The sequence below is a fragment of the Amphibalanus amphitrite genome, unplaced genomic scaffold (assembly GCF_019059575.1).
Source record: "Amphibalanus amphitrite isolate SeventyFive unplaced genomic scaffold, NRLGWU_Aamphi_draft 000619F_arrow, whole genome shotgun sequence".
Taxonomy (NCBI): Eukaryota; Metazoa; Arthropoda; class Thecostraca; order Balanomorpha; family Balanidae; genus Amphibalanus; species Amphibalanus amphitrite.
Genome location: NW_024882113.1, coordinates 132,430 through 155,581, shown reverse-complemented (window position 1 = coordinate 155,581; position 23,152 = coordinate 132,430). Strand labels below are relative to the sequence as shown.

General features: G+C 52.1%; 3 protein-coding genes across 4 annotated transcripts; 2 read left to right on the top strand and 1 right to left on the bottom strand.

Annotated features, from left to right (window-relative positions):
- Nucleotides 1-951: 951 nt before the first annotated feature.
- LOC122363389 (uncharacterized protein K02A2.6-like) lies at nt 952-5,872 on the bottom strand. The gene is made up of 4 exons (XM_043332599.1): nt 5,118-5,872; nt 4,321-4,898; nt 1,357-4,029; nt 952-977 (listed from the first exon to the last, which is right to left on the bottom strand). The coding sequence occupies exons 1-4, from the start codon at nt 5,870-5,872 to the stop codon at nt 952-954; spliced, it is 4,032 nt and encodes a 1,343-aa protein (XP_043188534.1).
- Nucleotides 5,873-7,070: 1,198 nt separating this feature from the next.
- Nucleotides 7,071-22,966, top strand: LOC122363390 (notchless protein homolog 1-like). 2 transcript variants are annotated; one of them, XM_043332601.1, is made up of 16 exons: nt 7,071-7,344; nt 8,918-9,068; nt 9,584-9,780; nt 12,479-12,567; nt 12,935-14,328; nt 14,939-15,119; nt 15,331-15,494; nt 15,802-15,938; nt 16,322-16,496; nt 16,909-17,107; nt 17,605-17,740; nt 19,409-19,546; nt 19,989-20,106; nt 20,788-20,891; nt 21,973-22,099; nt 22,450-22,966. In XM_043332601.1, the coding sequence occupies exons 6-16, from the start codon at nt 14,970-14,972 to the stop codon at nt 22,460-22,462; spliced, it is 1,461 nt and encodes a 486-aa protein (XP_043188536.1). In that variant the 5' UTR covers nt 7,071-7,344; nt 8,918-9,068; nt 9,584-9,780; nt 12,479-12,567; nt 12,935-14,328; nt 14,939-14,969; the 3' UTR covers nt 22,463-22,966. The 2 variants fall into 2 exon arrangements, with proteins under 2 accessions (XP_043188536.1, XP_043188537.1); XM_043332602.1 differs by lacking the exons at nt 7,071-7,344; nt 8,918-9,068; nt 9,584-9,780; nt 12,479-12,567; nt 12,935-14,328 and adding an exon at nt 14,426-14,522.
- Nucleotides 8,980-13,081, top strand: LOC122363416 (complement component 1 Q subcomponent-binding protein, mitochondrial-like). The gene is made up of 4 exons (XM_043332672.1): nt 8,980-9,068; nt 9,584-9,780; nt 12,479-12,567; nt 12,935-13,081. The coding sequence occupies exons 1-4, from the start codon at nt 8,980-8,982 to the stop codon at nt 13,079-13,081; spliced, it is 522 nt and encodes a 173-aa protein (XP_043188607.1).
- Nucleotides 22,967-23,152: the final 186 nt, after the last annotated feature.

Genomic DNA, 23,152 nt, shown 5'->3' with positions numbered 1-23,152 from the left:
GTTCCCGGGTCTATGCCCCACACCGGCGCCTCTGTGGGCCACCACACCTGTGCATCTCAAGGCTCTATAGGTACTTACATCTGAGGGACCTACACCGACACCTCTGAGGGCCCCACACCAGTATCTCCGAGCTCTGAAGGCCCCACACCGGTGACTCTGAGGACTCATCGGCTCCTGAGAGCACCATGTTGATGTTTTACGGCTCCCCACAAGGCCACTGAAGGCACCACACAAGCTCTCACTTAGCGCTGATGTCCATGTACCGCCACCGGCCTCTGAGGGATTTAAGCCAGCGCATTCATAGCTCCACACCAGCAATTGTAAGGGCTTCACACTGAAGCATCTGAGGGTTCCACACCGGTGTCTCTAAGGGCTACATACCGGCATCTCTGAGGGCCCCATAACGGCGTCTCCGAGGGTCCACATCTGGCGGGCACCCATCAACGACTGAAGGTCCCACACTGTAGACTCCGAGAGCCCCATCTGCGTCTGGGAGCACCATGCCGTCTCTAAGAATCACAGCGGCTCCTCCGTACGAAAGATGGGCGTCCGCATGCCAAAAGGGAGCGGTTCTGAGACATTAGGGCACCTACGTGCAATAGAGGGGCGCCTATGATGCCCATAGGGGCGCCTAAATGCGAAAGAAGGGCGCCTGTGAGGCCTACATATATGGGCGTCCACATGCAATAGGGGTCTGCAATGCAATTGATCAATGCCATGGGGGTGCATTCATAACAAACAGGGGCGCCGGCATGGCAAAGAGAGGCGCCTTCAGGCTTCAAGTGTCCATAAAAGAGAGACGCCTATGATTGTTAAGTTGTTGTTGATCGGTTCGAAATGGAAATGTAGAAACGGAAAAATGCGATTTATTGACTGCGAGACGTTAGGCCGAAAAGATACGCGAAAAAGTAAACAAGTATGGCGAGCGTCAGTTTTCGTCCCGTGCGCCACTCACGCCGCTTGGCGCGCACGGACAGCTGAGCGCCGGCAGGGGCGCTCCCAGGCACACAGAGGTGGGGCCGCAGAGGCGGTCCAAGTCTACACCCCCTATACCCGAACACAACATCCCCCCTCGAAACAACAGTCGTCAAAAACACACAAAAACACAACACTGCACGACGTTGTCTGACAGTCACTCCTCATACGAGGTCGCACCCCATTGAACTCGGAGCCGACCAGGAGCGCGGCGCTGCCTTCGAGAACGACGCGGGAGAGCGGCGGCGGCGGTCTCCACCTCGGGTGACCGCACCGGCGCCGAGCGGCACACAACCGGCGCACTAGCAGCGGGTCGGACCGCCCGCTCGGCGGCGGCCGCGGTGCGCTCTGGCGGCGGCGGCGGCGGCGGCTGAGGCGCACCCGCAGCGGGCGGGCGCGGGGCGGACGGAGCCACAGGCGGGGTGGGTTCCGTCAGAAGCGGCCGGTATGGGCGCAGGTAGCGGCGGTTACGCCACAGGACCCTGCCACTGGCCGTCTTGACGAGGTACGTGCGCCGCTGACCGACGCCCACGATCACTCCGATCCGGTTCCATCGGCCGGTGGCGGGGTCTTGAAGGTCGACCCGGCTGCCGATCTTGAGCGGTGACAGCCGGCGCGTGCTCTTGTTGTAACACCTGACGGCCTGCTCCTGGAGCTCGGCAGCCTTTTCCTCGCAGACATCGGCCGCCCGCTGCCACTCAGGAGCGAAGGCGCGGTGGTGCGTGGGAACACCAGAGCGAAGCGGGTGACCAAACAGCACCTGTGCCGGCGACCGCCCGTCTGCTCGGGGCGTGTTACGGAGTTCGAGCAGACTTCGGTCCAGTTGGTCCTGGTCGAGCCGGCCCGATGAGGACGCAGCCAGCACCAGCTTCTTCGCTGTCTTCACGCAGGCCTCCGCGTGCCCGTTAGCGCGCGGGTAGTGCGGTGACGACATCTCATGTCGTACGTCCCAGCGCTGGAGGAACCGGCGGAGCGTGCCTGATGCAAACTGGGGTCCGCCGTCTGACCGGAACACGGTCGGGACGCCCGTCTGCGAGAACATCAGTCGGAGCTGCCGCGTCAGATGGTCTGCCGAGGCCGTGCGGGGACACACTGTGACATACGGCCACCCGGACAGCCGGTCCACGTACACCAGGTACGTGTGTCCTCCAGCGGAGAAGTAGTCGGCCGAGACCGACTCGAAGACGCGCGTCGGTGCGCCGTCCTCCCGCCACATCGGCTCCCGGGCGTGGCTGGGCAGGCGCTGACGGCACTGAGCGCAGGCGGCGACAGTGTCAGCAATCTGCTTGTCGATGCCCGGCCAGTACACACTGAGCCGAGCACGGCGCTTGGTCCTATCAACGCCCTGATGTGACTCGTGGAGTTTCTCCAGCACACCGCGGCGGAGGGCGGACGGGATGACCAGTCGAGCGCCGTAGACCACCAGTCCGTCGTCGATGGCCAGCTGATGGCGCACGCCCCAGTACGCTCGTACTGCAGGGGGCGTCTCGTGCCGGTTCTCTGGGAATCCGGCCAGGATCAGCTCGCTGAGAGTCTGGTACTCGGTGTCGCGCTCCGCGGCGGCGCGGACTCTCTCCAGTGTGGAGTCGACCAGCGGAGCCAGCTGGGCGCCCTCCTCCGATCGAGCGGAGGCCTGCAGCGCGGCAATGACGCTGGCGTGCAGCGGGTCGTCCTCGGTGTCCACCGCTCCGTCGTCATCAGCGGCGGGGTCGCTGGTGGGCGCTCGCGAGAGCGCGTCTGGGATCACGTGACTCGATCCCTTCTGCCAGCTGGTGGTGAAGCTGTAGGCCAACAACTTCTCTCTCATCCGCTGCAGACGCGGGTTGTCGATCGAGTTGAGCTGCTTGTAGTTTAGGATGGTCACCAGCGGTCGGTGGTCGACCACCAGGTCGAAGTGGGGCATGCCAGCCAGGTAGACATGGCACTTCTTGCAGGCCCAGAGTACAGCAGCCAGCTCCAGCTCGATTACAGCATATCGGCTCTCGGTATCGGTCAGGAACCGTGAACCATACTGGACCACACGCCAGTCCTCTCCGTGCCTCTGGAGCAGTGCAAAACCCAGTCCTCGGGTTTTAGCAGCGTCCGTCTGTAGCACGGTCGGCAGCTGGGGGTCGAAGAATGCCATCACCGGCGGTGACGACAGCACAATCTTGGTGTGCAGAAACGCTGCCTCGTGCTGCTCAGTCCAGCGCCAGACCCGGCGCGACTTGAGGAGGTCTCTGAAGGCCTGAGTCGAGTCAGCCAGCTCCGGTGTGAGGCCGCTCAGCTGATTCACCAGACCCATGAAGGACCGCAGGTCGGTGACGTTCTCCGGTCTCGGGAAATCAGCGATGGCGCGCGCCTTTTCATTGTCGGTGGTGTAGCCGGCCGGGGTGATCTTGTAGCCGCAGAATTTGACCTCATTCTGGGCGAACTTGAACTTCAGCGGGTTCAGCGTGATTCCTCGGTCGTCACAGCGCCGGAGGATTTCGATCACCTGCTGCAGGTGCTGCCGGTACGTCTGTGCCACGGCCAGGATGTCGTCGACAATTTTGACACAGTTTGGGATGTCGCCGAGCGCTGCATCGCCGCGCCGGTTGTACTCGTCTCCAGACGCACTACATCCCATCGGACAGCGGACGAACTTGAACCTGCCCCACGGCGTGATGAAGCAGGTGAGGTCCTGACTTGACTCAGCGAGCGGCACCTGGAAGTAGCCCATCTTGGCGTCCAGAGTCGACATCCACCGGTGCCCGGCGGGCAGACTCGTCACGGCATCGTGAGGAGACCGGCAGGGGTACGTGGGTCGATTCACGTACCGGTTGAGTCCCGTCAGGTCCACGCAGAGTCGAAACCCGGACGGGTTCTTCGGCACGCACGAAATGGGATGGCACCATTCCGTCGGGTAGTCCACAGGGACGATGACGCCGCGGTCCAGCAGGTCGTCCAGCTGCGCCTTTACCTCGGCACGCCAGGCGAAGGGGATCGGTCGCGCAGCGGTGACCGACGTCGGACACGTGTCGGGCCGGAGTTCGATCGTCATCGGACCGCCGTCCATGACTCGAAGAGTCGAATCTTGCCCGAACACACGCGGGAAACACTCCACCAGAGCGGCTGCATGAGCTGCACGGACCGCCTCCGGTGGGTCTGAGTCGCTGTCCCAGGCCGGCAGCGGACCGCTGAGGCCGGCGGCCGGGTCGGGTCCATCGGCCGGCGGCGTCGGCGCGCCCGTCTCGGTCCCGGTGGCCGGACAGGGCCTGTCACGCGGCGCCTCATACGGGGCCGAGCGGCCGCTGGCGCTACGAGCGGAGCCGGCAGCGGCCGGCGGTGCAGACGGTGTGACGTCATTAGAGGGTGTGACGTCACCAGAGGCCGTGACGTCATCAGCAGGGCGCGGTGCGTCCTCGACGGACCGGATCTGTGCCGGAAAATCCCTCGGCAGAATCCCCAGCGCCACACAGTCGAACCAGCTGAGTAGCAGGCCAGTCAGCTCCCTGATGACGAACACGGCAGCGGTGGTCGATCGGTCGCCCAGCTCCAGAGTAGCCCGGAACGACCCGACACAGGTGAGCGGCTGTTTCCCTACTGCTGAAAATGGCTGGCCGATGCAGGGCTCCAACTGCGCTGGTTCCACGCAGATGGAAGACAGGCTGTCTTCGCCGATGACTGTCGCCTCGGCGCCGGAGTCGGCCCGGGCCGGCACGGTGAACACACCAGCCGGCGTAGACAGTCGGACAGTCACAGTGGGAGTCGGCCGCGTCGAGATGCCGTTCACGTAGACGTCTCTGATGACACGGCAGATGCGCGGCTCTGACGGCTGCCCCACCGCGGGCCGCGCGCGCTCCGGTGCTGCGCGCTCGGCGGGGGCAGCGGCGCTCTCGCGCGCCACCTGGGCGCACACCACCGCAAAGTGGCCGCGCTGGCCACACGAGTTGCAGATGGCGCTAGTAGCGCGGCACGCCGCCGGGTCTGCGTGGGCGGCCCGCCCGCAGCGGCAGCAGCGCGCGCCGGCCGCGCCCGCGGAGCGCCCGCCAGGTTGGGCCGCGGGGCGCGCCTGGGGGCGGCGCACGCCGGCCGTACCCGCGGAACGCCCGCCGGGTTGGGCCGCGGGGCGCGCATCGCGCGACCTTGAACGGCGGTATGCCGACAGACGGCTCACTGACGCCGTCGGTGAGCGGAGGTCGGAGCAGGTAGCCCGGGCGTTCTCTGACGCACGGCAGATGTCCACCGTCTTCTTGAGGTCCAGCCCCGGATCCTCCAACAGACGCTTCACCGTCTCCTCGTCCCGCAGGCCACACACAATCTTGTCACGCAGGCGTGAGTCGTAACAGTGTGTGCAAAAGTCGCAAAATGCCGCGAGCTCCTTCACTTCGCACAGAAACTCCTCAAAATTCTCGCCCTGCTCCTGGACACGGGCGTAGAACGCACGGCGGTCGACCAGGACACTGCGCTGCTTACGGAGATGACTCTCCATTGCGTCTACCACCGCGGAGAGGGGAGAGTCGTCCGCTATCGTCAGTCCATAGCGCAGCACCCGGTGCCAATCTTCGTCGAGAAGACTGAGAAGGGCAGCTCTCTGGGCAGTGACGGGCAGCGCGGACGCGCCGGTCAGAAGCATGTACCCGTCCAGCTTCTCCCTCCATACAGCGAAGTCGCGCAGGGATGTGGAGGACGACAGCTGAGGCGCCGGCGTTGCAGCAGCAGGCAGGCGCACGGGCGGGGCGGCAGCAGACGTCCGGGCGGCTGTCGCCGCCGAGGCATCGTCGGCAGCGACGGTAGCGGGTGGCTGTCGGTCGGCGACCAGTCGCTCCACCATCTGAGTGAGCCGCTCCTCGCGCTGCGCTGAGTCTCGCTCCCGCTGCGCCGACAGCTCCGCCTGCTGCAGGAGCAGCTGCGTCAGTTTCTCAATGTCACTCATCGTCACAGATCACGGCGCGCTATACACTAATCACTGATACACTGATACACCGATCACTGCGCGCACGCACGGAACCATCTACTGACCGCGCCATGTTAAGTTGTTGTTGATCGGTTCGAAATGGAAATGTAGAAACGGAAAAATGCGATTTATTGACTGCGAGACGTTAGGCCGAAAAGATACGCGAAAAAGTAAACAAGTATGGCGAGCGTCAGTTTTCGTCCCGTGCGCCACTCACGCCGCTTGGCGCGCACGGACAGCTGAGCGCCGGCAGGGGCGCTCCCAGGCACACAGAGGTGGGGCCGCAGAGGCGGTCCAAGTCTACACCCCCTATACCCGAACACAACAATGATAAGCGCACATTGTATGCGACTGTGGGACATAAAGGGATGTCTGATGACTATACATAGGGCGCTTATATGCCAAAGAGGGCGCCTATGAAGCTAATGGGGGCACCTGGGAAACGAGGAAGACATTTGTGTAAGGGTTTTCAGGGGTCATGCGCCGTTTGCGGCATATAGTTTCTAAAAAAAAATCGGAGGGGGAATAAGTTTTAAAAATGGTGCGGACTTTCCGCTCTGTTCGCTTAAGCGGTTACGCCCCTGGGTTCATCTGCCCGATCTCAGAAGCTAGATTTGGAGGTCATACCTACTTGAAAGCAGCCAGCAGGACGAGGCAAAAGTTGGAGGCCCCTGAAAATAGGAGGCCCCTGGAAAAGGAGGCCCCTTGACAGGGTGGCCCACCCACTTTTCATGACGTTCCTACGCCCGTGATTCACCCACCCCGTTTCCCTAAAAATAGACGGTCAGATTCGGCCTTTACGACCCCTCTAGATTCGCCAGAGACGGGATCAGATCGCCGTTATTGCACCCGTCGGCCGTCTTAGTGTCTTTAATACTATATGACAGCTTCGACCACGGACGTCGGACGGGGTGATCGTTCCACGAATGTACGCACCATCCAGGCCTAGGATGCATCGAGGTTTAAAAGATTGCAGTCTATAGATCAATCAACATAACAATGGTGGTATGCAACCACATTAAAATATCTCCCCGGCTCCCGCAACGTTCCAACGCCCCTCCGTTATGCATTCGCCTTGTGTGTCCGCCGAGCCGGCTTGCCTCCAATGACGTCATCGGCCGGCCGGCGGCGTTCAAGGTCAAACGGCTGGTGTCCTTACCTGGTATATAGGGCCTTGGTTTTATTCACGCTTGTTCTTTTGGCCGACCGCGTTGGGTTGCTGTGTTGGTTTTGGATTTATTTATTTTGCAGTTACTTTCAAAACAATAACATGGCATCGACTGTTGCCCGTAGAATTGCCCGACCCATTGTGCAGATGATTTCACGGCCCAGTTGTGTTCTTAAGAGCACGTCTGCTCAGACACACCTTCGTTGTCTTGGAGCCGCGCACAGGCCCATTCTCAGCCCTGCGAAACTGGAAATCATTCCATCGAGGTGCATGCAAAGCACAGGTAAGTGGTTCAATTTCCTGCATATTATTTTTGTGCACTTTTCGTGGGATCCCATATTTTGCCCCCGAATCCCATTAAAGGGACCCTCCGGCTTCCACCTTAACAAAAAAGTTAATGAATTGTCATGAAAGTGATGTCGCTCGGTTCAGAAAGAGCGAAAACGAATATCTACCAAATTTCATCGAAAAATATTCACCGGTTTTCAAGATATAAGACTTTTACTTTTGTTTACTTTTTGGGATCTCCGCTGTTCCTAGCGACTTTATTTGAAAGTGCGGCACTTGTTGTGCGCCAAGCGGCATATACCACCGGCCGGCACCGCGTGCTACCAAACGTTTGAGTAAAAGATTTAAAATCGTTTGATCTGCGCTGGCGTCACAAATTCTAAGGGGCATTCCAATGCATTAGCCCCTTAGAATCCGAAAACTGCAAGTTTGAAATTCCATATCTCTGAATTAAAGCATTTTTCGATGTTGTGAGTGCCCAAACTGGTATTTTCAGGCCATGGCCACCAATTTGGCTATCTCAACTCAAAACTAATGTTAAGGTGGGATGGTCACTTTAAACAAACATGCCACAAAATTGGGTAGGTATTGCTAAAGCTGGTATCACCGTCGATGCATCCAACCTAAACTAACCAGACCTAACCTTACCTACACCTAAAGCCTACCAACCTACAAACCTAAAACCTACCTGCTTCTAACCTACAACCTTGTCTACAACCTACTGCTACCAACCTAAAACTACAACCTAGAACCTCACTTGCAGTCCTGCCATTGGTGACACTAGCTTTAACTATACCCAAAATGGTAAGTTTTCTGTTATATCTGGTTTCAAAGGATAATTCAGTCAGTGGTCTTTCAGTATATCTAGCAAGTACCAACTACCAAGTACATGCTAAAATTTATCGTTAACTATATTTGTGAAAGATTGTAATATTTTAGCTTCTTCTAGCAACTTTAACTATGTAGGTAGCCATGTTCCCTCTGCTGGTGTGCTGTGACCCCTAGATCTAAATACTAGATCTAAATACCCTTGATGCTGCTGTCACATTAACACTCAATGAATGCCTCAATGGCTCTTTAGAGGATGCTAGTGAAGAGCTAGTTCAAATTGTAGGCATAACTATTAGAGTATTCTAGAAAATATAGTTAGTTACAGATGGGAATATTGATAACAAAAAGCTCCACTGTATTTTAACAATTTCTACCAGAATTGCTCCACAAATGTATAATAATAACACACAGAAAGAATCCCACAAGTGCTATCAAAGCATGAAAATAATAGGTGCTTCAAAAGTTGACACAAGTTAATTAACAAAAAAGTAAGTGAGGAATGCTAAACCCTATAATATGAGAGTAACCCTGATCCCTGATCAGTGATAGGTATCTCAGGTGAACAGTGCTTGGTTGTTGTTTCAAACTTTTGTTTTATTATGCATTGTCTGGTTAGATATATCAAATGACAAATCTTTCCACATTCACATGGCACCCTTCTACAGAAAATCAAACTGAAAATGCATCATATTGTATTCCACTACCATCTGCAATTGTTTGCTGTCTATATGTTACAGGTGACAAGGAGCTGCTAGATTTCCTTGCTGATGAGATTGTAGCAGAGACAAAGCAAGGCAAGATGGACAAGCTGCCATCAAGGATTGGTGACTTTGACATCAAGCTGGACCAGGCTGAAGTCACCCTTACAAGGAAGCATAACAATGAGACGTATGTTTGCCATCATCTACATCAGCTGTGCCTGGGCTCAGACATTTCTTTGATTGGATATGCCTGTAACCTACCATCCACGATTTCAATTATAAATTACATCCAAAATTATTTGTGCTTGCTTCCTATCCTGGAGACCAGAGTTCACTATTTTGATGACATTTGCTTTTTCAATTGGCTTACAAAAGTTTTTTTTTATTCATGAGAAATTATTTAAGGAACTTTGAATTGTATGTGACTGTCTAGCTCTAGTGTCTTGCCAACTTTCCCTCCATTGTTGTGCATTCACTAGGTACAATCTTAAGCATTATGTTTTTGCTCAAGCTATTTCCGTTATGACTTTGTACAACATAGGAGCATACAGCTCTAAGGAGAAAACATTTCAGATTGCGAATATAACCCCTAAAAACCTTGCTCTTTAATGACCCTTGATATCAGTCACGCTTAATAAAATGTATTTATGTTTTACATGGATGTATTTGAGTGTAACACGTTTGCCCCCACTCTGCTGGCAGTGTGACAGTGACGCTGAACGTGAACCACTCAGTCGACTCAGACCCCGAGGCCGAGGACCTCTCAGAGACCCAGGGCAGTGAGCAGCTGAAGGCGCGGCCCACCTTCAACGTGGACATCACCAAGGGCAACCGGACGGTCAGCTTCACGTGCTCGTACACCGAGGGCGGCGTGGTGGAGCAGCAGGGCGAGCAGTACAGTGAGTGCTGCAGACAGTGCTGGGGTAATGAATGTGTCGCACGAGGGATACGTGATCTGTCAAACTGTGGTAGGCTGATAGAAATTGGGCTGATGTAGGTGCTAGGTAGCGCTTGCATTTTTTTTTTTTAATACACGGCACATGAAAGCCGGTGTCGATTGTTGCATGTAATGGTGAAAATCGCCTAGCACTACAATGACCGTGCACGTTTAGCACCATTTTTCCGATGATGTGATCAAAATGTTTGATCATATTTGAAAACGGTTCTGCTAACGCCAATGCCGAAGCATCAAACCCTATTTTTGATCATAAATTCGAGTAATATAGGTTTGTGGGACTTTCAGAGCGTTCGGTAGCGGAGGGCGAGTACCAGTCACTTCCTTACGACGCAGTCACCCCCGGGAGCTGCGGATGGAGAAACAGGGGTCAGTGACCTTCCTGATGGCCGCTGCTCGCGTGAATAATTTATTTTTAAATATCGTGTATTTACTAAAGAATTTGATGCCGTGAATTATTTCGTAGCATATATTGACTGATCTCTGTAACGCACGGAAATATGTTATACAGACAAAACGCTGTGTCATAGGGTTATTCCAAGTTTCGGTACATTTACACTTATTCATCACATAAGACATTACAACTGATCATCTGGTCACCACAAATACAATGGAAGACAATGATGGTGATGATGGCTAAATTGCTGGTGAAGGTATCGCTAAAGAAATTATCGTTTAATGCATGCTATTACATTAAAAGTATACAACAAAAGAGAAGCACGGTACATGTTTTTGGGCTAGAAACGTAATTTGCAACACCCTGAATAAGTACGTCGGAAAAACAATGGTGCAATAATTTGACAATAATTCTTTATCCCTCGCCCTGGCAGGGCATTTTTCATAACACGGCCTGGCAGGGGGGGGGGTCGATGCGACCCCCCCCCCTCGCGATTGGCTCCTATGGCACCTAGAAACACCAAATTTGGTAGGTAGGTGGGCCTCCTGGAGTTCTCGCCCCTGTGCAAATTTGGTTGCTCTAGGTCAATATTTAGGGGGTTTTGGGGGGTAAAAATGTAAAAATTTCGCTAAAAACAGGTCAAAAGTTTTTCGCTTATAACTTTTAATCTAATTAAGATAGAGCAAAAAGAATAGCACCAGTGAACTCAGCACGTCAAGGCGCGTCGAATGATATACTTTTTAGCTTGCTTAAGTGTACTTAAAGTTTTTCTTAAATTTTAAGTAAACTTGAATTAATAAATTAAGTTCAAGTTAACCAAATTGCATCATATTGCATATCATTCGATTCGGCTGATCGCCAGGAACACAATGATACCATTTTTTAGGCTCTAGCGTCATTATGTGCCAAGTTATTGGCAAAAACGTTATTTGACCTCAGTTGACCTCATTTGACCTGACCCAACCATGGATAAGTACACCAAACAAAGAAGCACCAAGTGACCTGCTGTTAAGTACTGTGGTTTCAAAGCACAAAAGTGATAGAACGAAGCGGATATCTCCAGTATTTTCCGAATTTAGTATTTTCCCATAGGCTTAACATTACGACGTAATGACCTCTAACTGACCTCAGGTCAGTGACCTCAAAAAACCCGAACTATATGTTATACAACTCGGTGAACTTAGCACATCCTGAAAGTTTGAAGGAAATCAGTCCAAAACTGTGAGTTGGACAGGCGCAAAAAGAAAATTGAAATTTGACCATGACCTTGTACCGGTTTTTCTGACCTGGTGACCTGACCCAAGGTCATCCGGACCTGAAATTTTCAGGTCATATGTAAAAATGTTGCCCCATAGGCTGTGCCAAATTTGCCGGCGCTGCGCGCCGCCGTTTTACGCTATCTTCGAAAAACCTTAGGGGGGGGGGTCGCATCGACCCCCCCCCCCCTGCCAGGGCGAGGGTTATAACCTTATCACAACGTCAGATAGTTACATCAAATGGGCTGGCGACATTCAACAGCTAACTGATATTCAACTTCACATTGATTTGGGGTCATTACACTGGTAAGCCAAAAATTTTAAGTCTTTTTAGAGCCAAATGATTAGCACTCCGTATTAATAAATTTTTCTGTCGCGAGAAACTATGATACTAACGCTTAGATTGCACGGATGGTTTCTCAAAACTGCTCTAGAAAACCGGTAATAAAACTTGTACCTGCTTATAACAGGACCTCGATAAGCGATAGCTGTAAGCTGATCCGATTCGGTAGCAGCGAATCGGTAGGGATACGGTATCAAAATGAACTGGTTCGTAATGCCTTTCAGATGTTTATCCTCACCGATGGCATTTGTGTCATGATAGTTTAAATACTCACATTGACGTGTCTACTAGGCTCTGATTTTTTAACATTGGTAACTCTGAGCGGATAAATGCTGTTGAGCATGAATGAAATGGGCAACCATCTTTTTTCGTACTTCATAGTGAATTTCTCGTGATTCATGTATGGCGGAAAATACTGACGGTTGCTAAAGTGCGAATCCAATGCCCTTATTTTTTTCTTCTTGTGAACTGTTTGAGTATACCAAGTTTTTACGATAATAATGTATCGCATTTTTTTTATTATTAATTGGATTCGTATCGGATTCAAGACGTCAAAACATGTTTGTTTATGTAAGATTTCGAAAGGTTTCTTTACTTTTACTTGTACTTTACCTACCTAACCTACTATTGCTCTTTTCTCCGTCAGATGACACATTCTCCATCGATGAGGTGGTGATGTTCGAGGGAGAGCACCACGAGAAGAACTTCTCAGTCTCCGGAGAGATTCTCGATGGAGTGAGTAACATATTGTCATGTGTTCCACTTCCCATGTGTCTCATCATTACGTTTCTAGTACAACTGTTGTGAGTGTTATGAGTGTGTTTATGACACCGAGCATGGGATACTCTGGATGGGGAATGGTATCCCTATATTTTTTCATCTATCTTTTGCATTATATTGCCAAACAAGTTTGCTACGAGGATTGCTTTCCGCGCTCTCCAATCTGATTTGGAGACGGGATGGGAGGCATGCAGGAAATTCGTAAAAGCGTTATTTGGTGTGCGTCCAAGCAGCGCATGTTTCCAGTTTCTTGTTCACGGTTGCTTGGTGCTCGCGATATCCTTGTTCGCGATTCGTGCTGACTTGTTTTTGCCGTCGTCAGGTGCTCTACGACCTGCTGATGAACATGCTGGAGGAGCGTGGCGTCAGCAACGACTTCGCTGGCAAGCTCTCCGACTTCTGCACCGAGTACGAGCACAAGTGCTACATTGCCCTGCTCGAGGGCCTGCGCGGGTTCGTCAGCAAGTAGAAGTTCCACATGCGCTCGCTAGGTGTCGGCCGGCCGCGCCGGTGGTGGCGATACGCAGTTGCAACGTGCGATGCAACCACCGAGACTTTCAGTGTATCCATCTTGTCATGAGACGACCATTGTGTGAGGAGATTTTCGAGAACATATATACGTCCAGAATGTTCCTTTTTCTTTTCTTTTCACCAACTTGCTAGGCTGGGATTTGGATGCATCCAAGAACCAGGCGTGTCGAATTTCCAGCACAGCATTTTTGATGGGGGTACATTCCTGTCGATATGTAGGTCGTGTCGTAGGAAGGTACACTTATTGATTGACGTATTTTCAAGTTCATTCAGTCATTGGCATTTGGCAATGACATGGTTCAGGTATTCACTATTCAGGTCCAGGGTGAATCAATCGGCAGTGCCCGATAAACAAAGAGCGTTGCAGTGTAAAATATGTCCAATTCCGCTCATAAATCAGGCAGTCTTCCATAAGGCTAATAACATGGTTAATTAACTGCCTCTTTCGGTATAGCGAAGCGACACCTTTTTGGTGCCATGTCATGGAGACTTCGTGGGGAGTTTTCAGCGATGTCGCTGATTTCCTTTTTTGACATTCTCGTTTATTCGTTCATTTGTTGTTCAACGTAACTGGGGACTTGTAAGTTGTAACCCTAGCGTTGTAGCTCTGTACAGCTCGAGTTTTTTCATAATAAGAAACTCAATATTGATGTATAACAGTTCGGGAATTTTTGCCAATTTTGTCCTAATTTTGTCCAAATTTACAGCCATTATTGATGTATAAACAATGGATACTGGACGGTATAACAGTGATAACTGATACCACCATGGTACCTTGTACGCGTTTTTTTTTTTATTCTGGGAACCTGGGGAAGTTCATGCAAACTTAGTTGCAATCAGTCGTACAACAAAAACATCAATTATTCGACATAATGTATGCGTTTCGGGGCGGTCTCAAATAATGACGTCATTTATTTTCTGAGCTTATTGCGTCATATATTTTCTGCAAGTTATTAGCTTGGTGTAAACGGCCGACCTTGACGGGGCTCGCACGTGTGTTTCTCACTGAACTCGTTTCCGAATAAATTTTGTGTGTATAGTGGCTAGTGTGTTGATTTTTAATGCTTTTTGTTTGAGTTAAACTATAAGTAAGGTAACATACTTGCTGCCCAGCTCAAGGGGCTCAAGGCCCTTAATTGACTTATTTTTGGCTGGCTCAGGACCATTGTGATTGTTGAGCTTCTGGTGAGTGACATTAAATTTTACCTTTTCCAATGGTCTGACCCAAGGCCGTGAAGATGATCGTCTGACCCCTCGGGGGGGGCACGGGCTGACCCGGGGCCCTGGAGATACGCCCAGCGTCACGCGCGAGCACGTCGAGGAAGCCGGGCAGCTGTCAGCACAGCTGCCCGGCTGCGCCACGGGCCCCGCAGTTAGTAGTAGGTAGTGGCAAACTGGAAGAGGATACGCAAAACAAGTAACGCCTGGTGCACCCAAATGCATCATATTTAAATTTATCATATCATATCTAAATCATATTTTTATCATATTTTTATTCATTTGTGATACCAGACTCATCGTCTCTCCCATTTCAATTTGGAAGAACTCAGTGCGTGACAAAGAAAACAAATTTGTTCAACTTGCTTTTATCCAATCTCCTTACAGAAAGAAAGGAGATTGGATTTGATCTTCTCTGACAGAAAGAAAAGTTTTTGTTCAACTTGCTCTTATCCAATCTCCTTGTTATTTCTTAACGCAGTGATACAAATGGATTATACTATATACAGTCTGCACTTGTTAACATTGTTTTCAGATTTGTATCTATACTGGAAACAATCTCACCTTTCCTTTGCAGGTGATAGGTATTGTCCCAGTTTGTTGCTGCCATGGAGGGATCAATGGAAATAGATGAGAGCAGGCAGATTTTAGCCCAGTTCTGCTCAGAAACAGGTGAGGTGGCAGGAGCTCCATTTAACCTACCAGCCACAATCACCAAGGACAAACTGCAACTGGTCTGCAATGCTCTCCTGGAAAAGGTTTGTCAAAAAAGTATTCCATTTAGTTTTACTTGATGCTTGTTTCTCATTAGCTTCAATTTCTTAATAACCTTTTTATAACATTTCCTGGATATGTTTGGGGGAGGGGCAGTTGCAATGCATGCAGTACTTGATAACAGCCATGTGATCCAAATGTGGCTATGAGGTCACCGTGGCTATGAGATGACTTTTGATTTGTGTGTTTGGCCAGGAGGAGGAGCCGGTGCCCTACTCATTCTTTGTTGGCGACCTTGAAGTAACCTCCAGTCTTCAGGAGACACTAGAGCGACTGACAGTTGACTCAGAGAAGGTGCTCAACATCGTGTACCAGCCACAGGCAGTCTTCAGAGTAAAGGCAGTCACACGCTGCACAAGGTTCGTACTTCTGCTATTCATCTGTTCTAGTATCCTAGTTTATAAAGGGTGGTAGAAGAGTCAATTTGTCATGTGTTTGCAGAAAATTTGTGATGCAAACTGAGCTAAAGGAGTTTGGGGCATGTTACATTCAAGATGAATAAGTAAGCCGATACTTCTGACTGTTGATCAACCCTGACCTGCAGCGACAGGTCAGGGTTGATTGTTATTGGTTGATTGTCAGGGTTGTTAAGAATGACCGCAAAGCGACAGGCCAGTTGTGGTCCCATCTGACCTACTCTGACCCTCTGCGCGCGCCCCACCACAGCTCGATTCCGGGCCACGCCGAGGCGGTGATTGCGGCCCGGTTCTCGCCGGACGGACGGCAGCTGGCCAGCGGCTCCGGAGACAAGACGGTTCGCTTCTGGGACGTCTCCACAGAGACGCCGCAGCACACCTGTGCAGGTAAGGCAGATGTGGCGTGGAGCGCGAGGTGTGAATGGGCTGCTTTATGACTCCAGAATGACTCCAGAGATGCTCTTTTATGTGGGTAATTGGTTGCGGGTCGCCGCAAATCGCTCTTTTCAAAATTCACGATGTGGCGGATTTTATCGTCGGACGGGCGTAACTACCAGGTTTGGGTGCGCAGTGCGCACCGTGTTGAGCTTTTTTCGTGTTTTTTTTTTTTTTAATGCGGCATCCCTGAATCGCTTTCCATAGTATAATGCCATTTTTCTTCTTCTTTTCATGCAAACTTCATTTCTACTGTGCAATTGGTCTCCGTCATTTCAAACCCGTCATTCTCTGGTTTCTTATCGACTCAATTATTCCCCGTTACCCGCCCGCAGGTCATCGGCACTGGGTGTTGTGTATCGCCTGGTCACCCGACGGCCGGCTGCTGGCCTCCGGCTGTAAGATCGGCGAGGTGCGCCTGTGGGACCCGGTCAGCGGGCAGCAGCAGGGGAAGCCGCTCACCGGACACAAACAGTGGATCACGGCCGTCTGCTGGCAGCCGCTACACAGGTGGGGGGCAGGATAAGGGTCAAATGACGTGGGACTAGCGCGTCGGCGGAGGGCGGACAGGGTTGTGATTGAAGACGGCGGTCATATACATATGCTTTGGTGATTGCTTGCGTGTTTTAGTAGAAGCCTTGCGACTTCTCTTTGTAGTGGGCGATATGGCTCTTCATCAATAATCATTACTTTGTAATGCTATTTTAACTGTTTTGCAGTCCGTATCCTAGTCGTGAGAAAGTTTTTTTGTGCTTTCGAATAACATTTTACGTTTTAATTCGGTTGTTAAACTGGCAACAACATGCCATTAATTTGTTTTTGAAGGGATGAGTTGAGCTATGATTCCTTACTCTCAAAATGACTTACTGGTGCTGTGACCCGTCCGTCCCGCTCACCGCTGCTCCGCTCTTCCCCACCCCAGCACGGAGTCGGGCCAGTGTCGGCTGCTGGCCTCGAGCTCAAAGGACGGCGACGTGCGGGTCTGGGACGCCCGTCTGCACAGCTGTCTGCGCGTGCTCACCAGTCACACACAGTCGGTGACCGCGCTGCGCTGGGGCGGCGGCGGACTACTCTTCAGCGGCTCGCAGGACCGCTCCGTCAAAGTGTGGCGTGCGGAGGACGTGAGTGGACGAGGGAAAACGGCGGAAAAGTGTCTAACCGTTGAAAGGGGACATGTCAAGGCAGGGGAGTTTTATTGCGCTAGGAATGGCTAACCTGGGGTGCTAAATGACCCCTGATGCGATATTTCGACATGTGTAAGACGTGGTGTGTTCGTAGGTTACCGGGGACCTCGTGGTACGTATGCGTGTTCTTTCAGTGCCCTTCCAAGCCGGCTCCAAAGTGCGATAGCGTGGGTGTTTTGCAGTGTCTAACCTCCGTGCCCCTCTGTGCCCCAGGGTGTGATGGTGCGGGCGTTTTGCTGCGTCTAACCTCCGTACCCCCGTGTCCAGGGTGTCATGGTGCGGGCGTTTTGCAGTGTCTAATCTCCGTACCCCCGTGCTCCAGGGTGTGATGGTGCGGGCGTTTTGCCGTGTCTAACCTCCGTGCCCCCGTGCTCCAGGGTGTGATGGTGCGGGCGTTTCGCAGTGTCTAACCTCCGTGCCCCTCTGTGCTCCAGGGTGTGATGGTGCGGGCACTCCAGGGTCACGGCCACTGGGTGAACACGTTAGCCCTCAGCACAGACTATGTGATGCGAGTGGGCGCCTACGACCCGGCGCGTGGCGACGTCGGACATCTGGCGGACGACGTGTCAGGTAAAACTTCTGCCGCTGGAGCCTGGTGGCGCTATCTCATCCAACGGTAAACCAATTGGGGAATATTTGTTTCTGGTCCCTAAAAAGCTGTTTCTGGCACCTAATTGCTGATCAGCCCCAAAATGCTTATTCGACCCTAATATCTGAATCTGGCACCTAATTGCTTCCACACAGCCTAAAGTTGCCAGATCGTCTAGTTGAACTCCGTATTTGCTGTTTGCTGATTCAGCACCAAAACCAAAACATCCAGCACCTATTTTATTCCACGTTTGCCTACCTAATTCGCGTAATCTTCCTGATTTTATGTATCCTAACAAACATGAACGTTGCATTCGGTGACGTCAAGTGCCATTTTCGCCAGTGGAGATAATGATTAATGCCATTTCTAGCCAAAAGAGAATCACTAGCCAGCTATGGTGCAGCATAGCAAGACGCTCCTATACCAGCCCGCTATGTAGAGATTATTGCACCCTCAGCCATTTTAACGTGAAAAGTTTGGATCCGTCACTTCCAGCCAGGCTCTCAGGTCATAAACTGGAGTAAAGCAAAATGTCAACTCTGAACAGACATGCCACGCAACCGGCCCTCTTTTCAATATTACCGATTAGCTTTCTGCAATCCATCGTCTGACTCCATCTCGATCAAACGCAGCATCCGGTTTCTACAGGGGCGTTTGACTGACCGGCCACACAATAACCAAAAACAAAATCAAAGCTTCATGCACACATAAGTAAGAAACGGATGAAAAAGGCACAACCACGGCACAACTCTGCGCGGCAAACAACGGACAATGTCCCACGCAAGATCCCGCGTTTCTTCAGCGGCCTTGAACGGAATGAAAACATTACATTTCTTTTTTGGAACTATTTGATGACGTCAAAAATACAATGCCCGTTTTAATGGTCAAAATCGAGACAATTACTCACAAAAATGTTTCCCTTTAAGCATTACAAATAAATACTTTTAAATATTTAAATGACATTGTTTTTTCAAGCAAATCAATATTATTTGCTTACTTAAACGTCATATACAATGCTGAGATCACTACGGGGCTGTCTTAGAGTGTAGCTGCACTGGCAACCTTTAGGCTAGACTCCAGGGGTCATTATACCAGAACAACATGATTCTACCAGCCAGTAGTTCATTTTTCTACTAGATTGGTGCTACGCTCAGCATTTAGGTGCCAGATTCAGAAAAAAGAGTAAGGCGTACCGATGAATAGGTGCCAGAAACAGCTAATTAAGGTCATTTTCCATGATTGGTGCTGGTATCCACCAAATAGGTGCTGAGGACCAATTTTGGGGCGAGTCAGCTTTTAGGTGCCAGAAATAGCTTTTCTGGGACGCAATTAAATGGCGTCCAAACCAATTCATGTCCTGACATTTCCCCAGCTAAACTGCATAATATTTGGCCTGACTCAGCGCAAGTGATCTGTTGTGCAGCAGATCCTAACACTGCAAGGGTGACGCCTGAGCATAGTGCATACTGCCTGTGCCGTCACCTGCCTCGTCCCATTTGAACGTCAGCTCTCCTATACACAATCCTAACGCCGCTCGTCACTTCATGACGGCGATGCTAGTTTTTCATGCAGTTTCAGTATCAACTACACTCATCGCACTATTTTCCCTCCGCCTACCACCACTAACCAGTCCACTCCACCCCCGACAGACGAGCAGAAGCTGACGGCCGCTCGCACCCGGTACTCTACCGTGCTGGAGTCAGGCGGAGGAGAGGAGCGGCTCGTGTCGGGCAGTGACGACTTCACCATGTTCCTCTGGAGCCCGGCCAAGAGCAACAAGCCGCTCGGTAGGTGGTGGCGACCGGTCACTGATTTACAGACCCAGTGGGGTCGGGGGCAGGGGTTAGGTGGTGTTCAAATAGCTCAGCGGACGGCAGACAGCTGTTTGTTAATGCTGCGTTACGAAGAAGGCTGTAGCAGACTGAAGGTTTTCTATGTAAGAAAACGACCTTTGCATCGTTGACTAATTAATGACTATGCAATACATATATCTTTACTATTTGATGAAAGTTTTATGTTCTCTTTGTTGCTGTTCTTCTTTGTGTGTTGTCTGCTCTCTTTCTGTGTATTTTATGCAACTGTTTCTCGCAATAGTAGTAAGTAATTTCCAGGGAAGTTTCCCAGTTGATATAAATGCTATGCCAGTCGCTGTATATCGTTTCCAATCCACTTTCTCTAGCACCGACTCATGGCATCAATCCAATGATACCGTATCTCCTCCCCCCGCAGCGCGGATGACCGGGCACCAGGCGCTGATCAACGACGTGCGCTTCTCGCCGGACTCGCGACTAATTGCCTCCGCCTCGTTCGACAAGTCCATCCGCATCTGGGACGGCAGGACCGGAAAGTAAGCCACGCAGCGAGCGAGCGCCGGGCACGCACACGGGCGCGGGGGTGTCGTTCAGGGACCTGTCGCAGACATTAGTGGAATTGGATGCTCGGGTCGGCTGAGGCAGAGCTGGATGGTAGTTGAATTGGAAGTGAGCTCAGCGAATGTTATGTAACGTGTTCGGTAAAGCTGTTCTGCGAAATAGGTGGAGAGTTGGATGAGTTGGCATCAAATACAAGCTGGGCTAAGTTCATATTGGTTGGGTAGTGAGTTGGTTGAAAGTCGTCATCATGAACGTTTCGCGGAATTGGTTACGGTGCCGGTTATTGCGGAACTGGTTGCGGTCCTCGTGACCATAGCAGAGTGTGTATGTAGCGTGCTTCATAGTTTGTGCTTTTCCGGCTTCCATGCACTGTAACTCCTCTTGATTAACCGCAACCTCCCCTGTGTTCTTTGGTCTCTCATCATGTGTAACGTCGTCTCCTGTGTTCATAACCTCTCTCCCTTGTGCACCACCTCTCATGTGCATTGTGCAACCCTCTCCCATTGGTACCAACTCTCCTGTTTGCGCACCCACTCCCCCTGTGTTTACTCTCCCCGTGTTCTCTCCCTCTCTCAGCGCTCACCACTCTCTCCCGTGTCCCCCACCCCGCCCTTCTCATTCCCCGCTCACCACACCCCTCTGCCCGTGTCTGACAGGTTCGTAGCGGCTCTCCGTGGCCACGTGCAGGCCGTCTACATGACTGCCTGGTCGGCTGACTCGCGACTTCTAGTCAGCGGAAGCGCCGACTCTACGCTCAAAGGTACGGGATCGGGTGCATCCTCCTGCTCCTCGATTTGGCGCTCAGTGTCAGCTCTAGTAACGATTTTGTACTGAAGAGAAATTGTGTCGGCTTTTTCCAAGTGATATTGATTTGTCATCCAGGGACTAAAGGTCGGTGTTCACAGCAATGTTTTAATTGCTGCTGTTTCGATTGCCAAGGTCATTCCTAGGAACTGAATAAATAGAAAACGTTATATTTCAACTGTGATTATTCCGGCGATAGCGGTAGTGCGCGCCGTTATACCGTTTCAGTCTTGCTGAGGACGTTGCGCACCATATATTCTGTACAACCTTGGAAGAAAGAAGGCATGTCAATCTGTTGCTTTGGGGTCTAGTTGAAGATATTTTGTTGCCAGTTAGACTAACATTATTTCATTGCTGGCTAGGTCTGAAGATTTTGATATTTCAATTCCTTTGCATTGTCCGGTCAGTGTTTTGGGAGTGGATAGCGACTAGTCATACCTTACAAGCCAGCATGTAATGCTGGGTCAAGCATTGCAGAGTTGTGTGTGTGTGGTTTTTTTTTTGCATCACTGACCCTTCGGCCGTGTTTTCGTTCCGGCCGCTACATCGTATGATTCATACGCACATTTCCTCGTGTAATGCCGGCCACACCGCCTCTCCGATACTCCATCGATACGGATGAGTTATCTGACGATTTATCGTACTGCCAGCGTACTGTGAGTTACTGTCAGTGGTACGTGACCCCGTATCGACGTCGGTACCAATACCACGTGCCTCTGTCTCTGTCTGAGCATTCCCCGGGGAACATCAGCCGCTGTCTGTCGGTCTGACCCGAACACTCCGGTCGGGAGTCGGCTCTGGAAGGGATAGGTAGCGGGGAGAGAGGGCGGGGGCTGTCTTTGAGGAGCATGACTCACCTGACTACCTCGTCTGTTCTGGACGGCTCGAACCCCGCTCGGCGACTGCGTCTGACGTAGTGACTCAGCCCGTCTCCCTGATGACGCCTTCCCTCCCTCCCCGCCGTCCGCTGGGCGGCGATGACTAACGCCGGTCGTCACGCTGACCCCCGCTCACCCGCCCGCCCGCCCCGTCCACAGTGTGGTCGATGAAGACTCGTAAGCTCCAGCTGGATCTGCCTGGCCACGCGGACGAAGTGTTTGCCGTAGACTGGTCACCAGATGGCGAACGGGTGGTCAGCGGAGGAAAGGACAAGCTGCTCAGGATGTGAGTTTGATGGGGAGGACAGGTGGTGTACCGGGTGAGGTTGTTTCTTTGTGTGTGACTAGGGGGTGGGGATGGAGGTTGGAGGACGGGCACGGTGGGTCGATAGCTGTTGTGTGACGCAGCATGGGTAAGAGGTCGGCACAAGACCCGAACAGAGACAAGGACTGTTGGCTCGACAGACACCGCGCCGCCCCTGTAATGAGTCGGCGCCTCGACAGCAAGGCCGCGGCCGGCCGGCGACACGATTGATTTTCGCCGGCCGACGGTGACCTTTGTTACTGGGCCCTGGCGCGCGGCCAGTGACCGACCCGCGCGCGCTGCTCTGACCCCACCGACCGGGCCGCTTTCAGATGGCGCCGGTAGCCAAACGGACGGCGGCGGCGGCGGGGCTATTTTCGCCCCACCACCGCCACTGACAGACGGCGAGAGAGGGCCGACCGGGGGCCAGGAGCGGCGCCGGTGGTGGCGAGGCGCTGGCCGGCAGCCCGTCCCTGGCCCGTGACGGCGGCTCCGTGGCAGCCGGCCAGCCTGGCCCGGCGGCCGAGACGGCACGGCCAGCCCGGCGGCTGAGACATTACGACCAGCCTAGCCCGGCGACTGAGCTAACTCCGAGTCGTCAGGTGTGCTGGCGGGGCGCGGCGACCCGACCCGGCCGGCCGGCACCACCACCGCTCGGTAAACGCCGCCTCCCGCTGGAGGTCAACAATACACTGCCACCGATCCCCACACCCCGGGCTGGTCGGCCCTGAGCTGACAGACGGTCACTTTTACTGTGGAATAGGTGAATTGTGACCAGTGTGAAAATGAACACGAGTTGTTATTTTTGAGGGATTTTTATGGTCTGCAATATAATGTGGAGCGTAACAAGGTGTTTCATTTAGCGCATTCATGCGTAATCAACCCATTTATTGGTCTAGTGTATTCAGGTACTGTTTGGCAAGCGAAGTTCTTGCTTGCTGAGGCGCTATGTCTTGGGCAGCATGGTGCCTGTCAATGGTCACAAGGGGCTCTTGGCTGGACGACGAATATTCGTGACTTTTTCTCGTTCAGTCG

Bases quoted from the DNA above. Each gene is read 5' to 3' on its own strand.
- LOC122363389 (XM_043332599.1), bottom strand. From the start codon at position 5,872: ATGAGTGACATTGAGAAACTGACGCAGCTGCTCCTGCAGCAGGCGGAG. The intron at 4,030-4,320 runs GTGACGTCACAC...TGTTCGGGCAAG, and splicing joins TGATGACGTCACGGCCTCTG to ATTCGACTCTTCGAGTCATG. The intron at 978-1,356 runs GTGCGCCTCAGC...GCCGGCGCTCAG, and splicing joins CCCGCGCCCGCCCGCTGCGG to CTGTCCGTGCGCGCCAAGCG.
- LOC122363416 (XM_043332672.1), top strand. From the start codon at position 8,980: ATGGACAAGCTGCCATCAAGGATTGGTGACTTTGACATCAAGCTGGAC. The intron at 9,069-9,583 runs GTATGTTTGCCA...CTCTGCTGGCAG, and splicing joins AGGAAGCATAACAATGAGAC to TGTGACAGTGACGCTGAACG. The intron at 9,781-12,478 runs GTGAGTGCTGCA...TTTCTCCGTCAG, and splicing joins GCAGCAGGGCGAGCAGTACA to ATGACACATTCTCCATCGAT.
- LOC122363390 (XM_043332601.1), top strand. From the start codon at position 14,970: ATGGAGGGATCAATGGAAATAGATGAGAGCAGGCAGATTTTAGCCCAG. The intron at 17,108-17,604 runs GTGAGTGGACGA...TCTGTGCTCCAG, and splicing joins AAGTGTGGCGTGCGGAGGAC to GGTGTGATGGTGCGGGCACT. The intron at 19,547-19,988 runs GTAGGTGGTGGC...CTCCCCCCGCAG, and splicing joins CAAGAGCAACAAGCCGCTCG to CGCGGATGACCGGGCACCAG.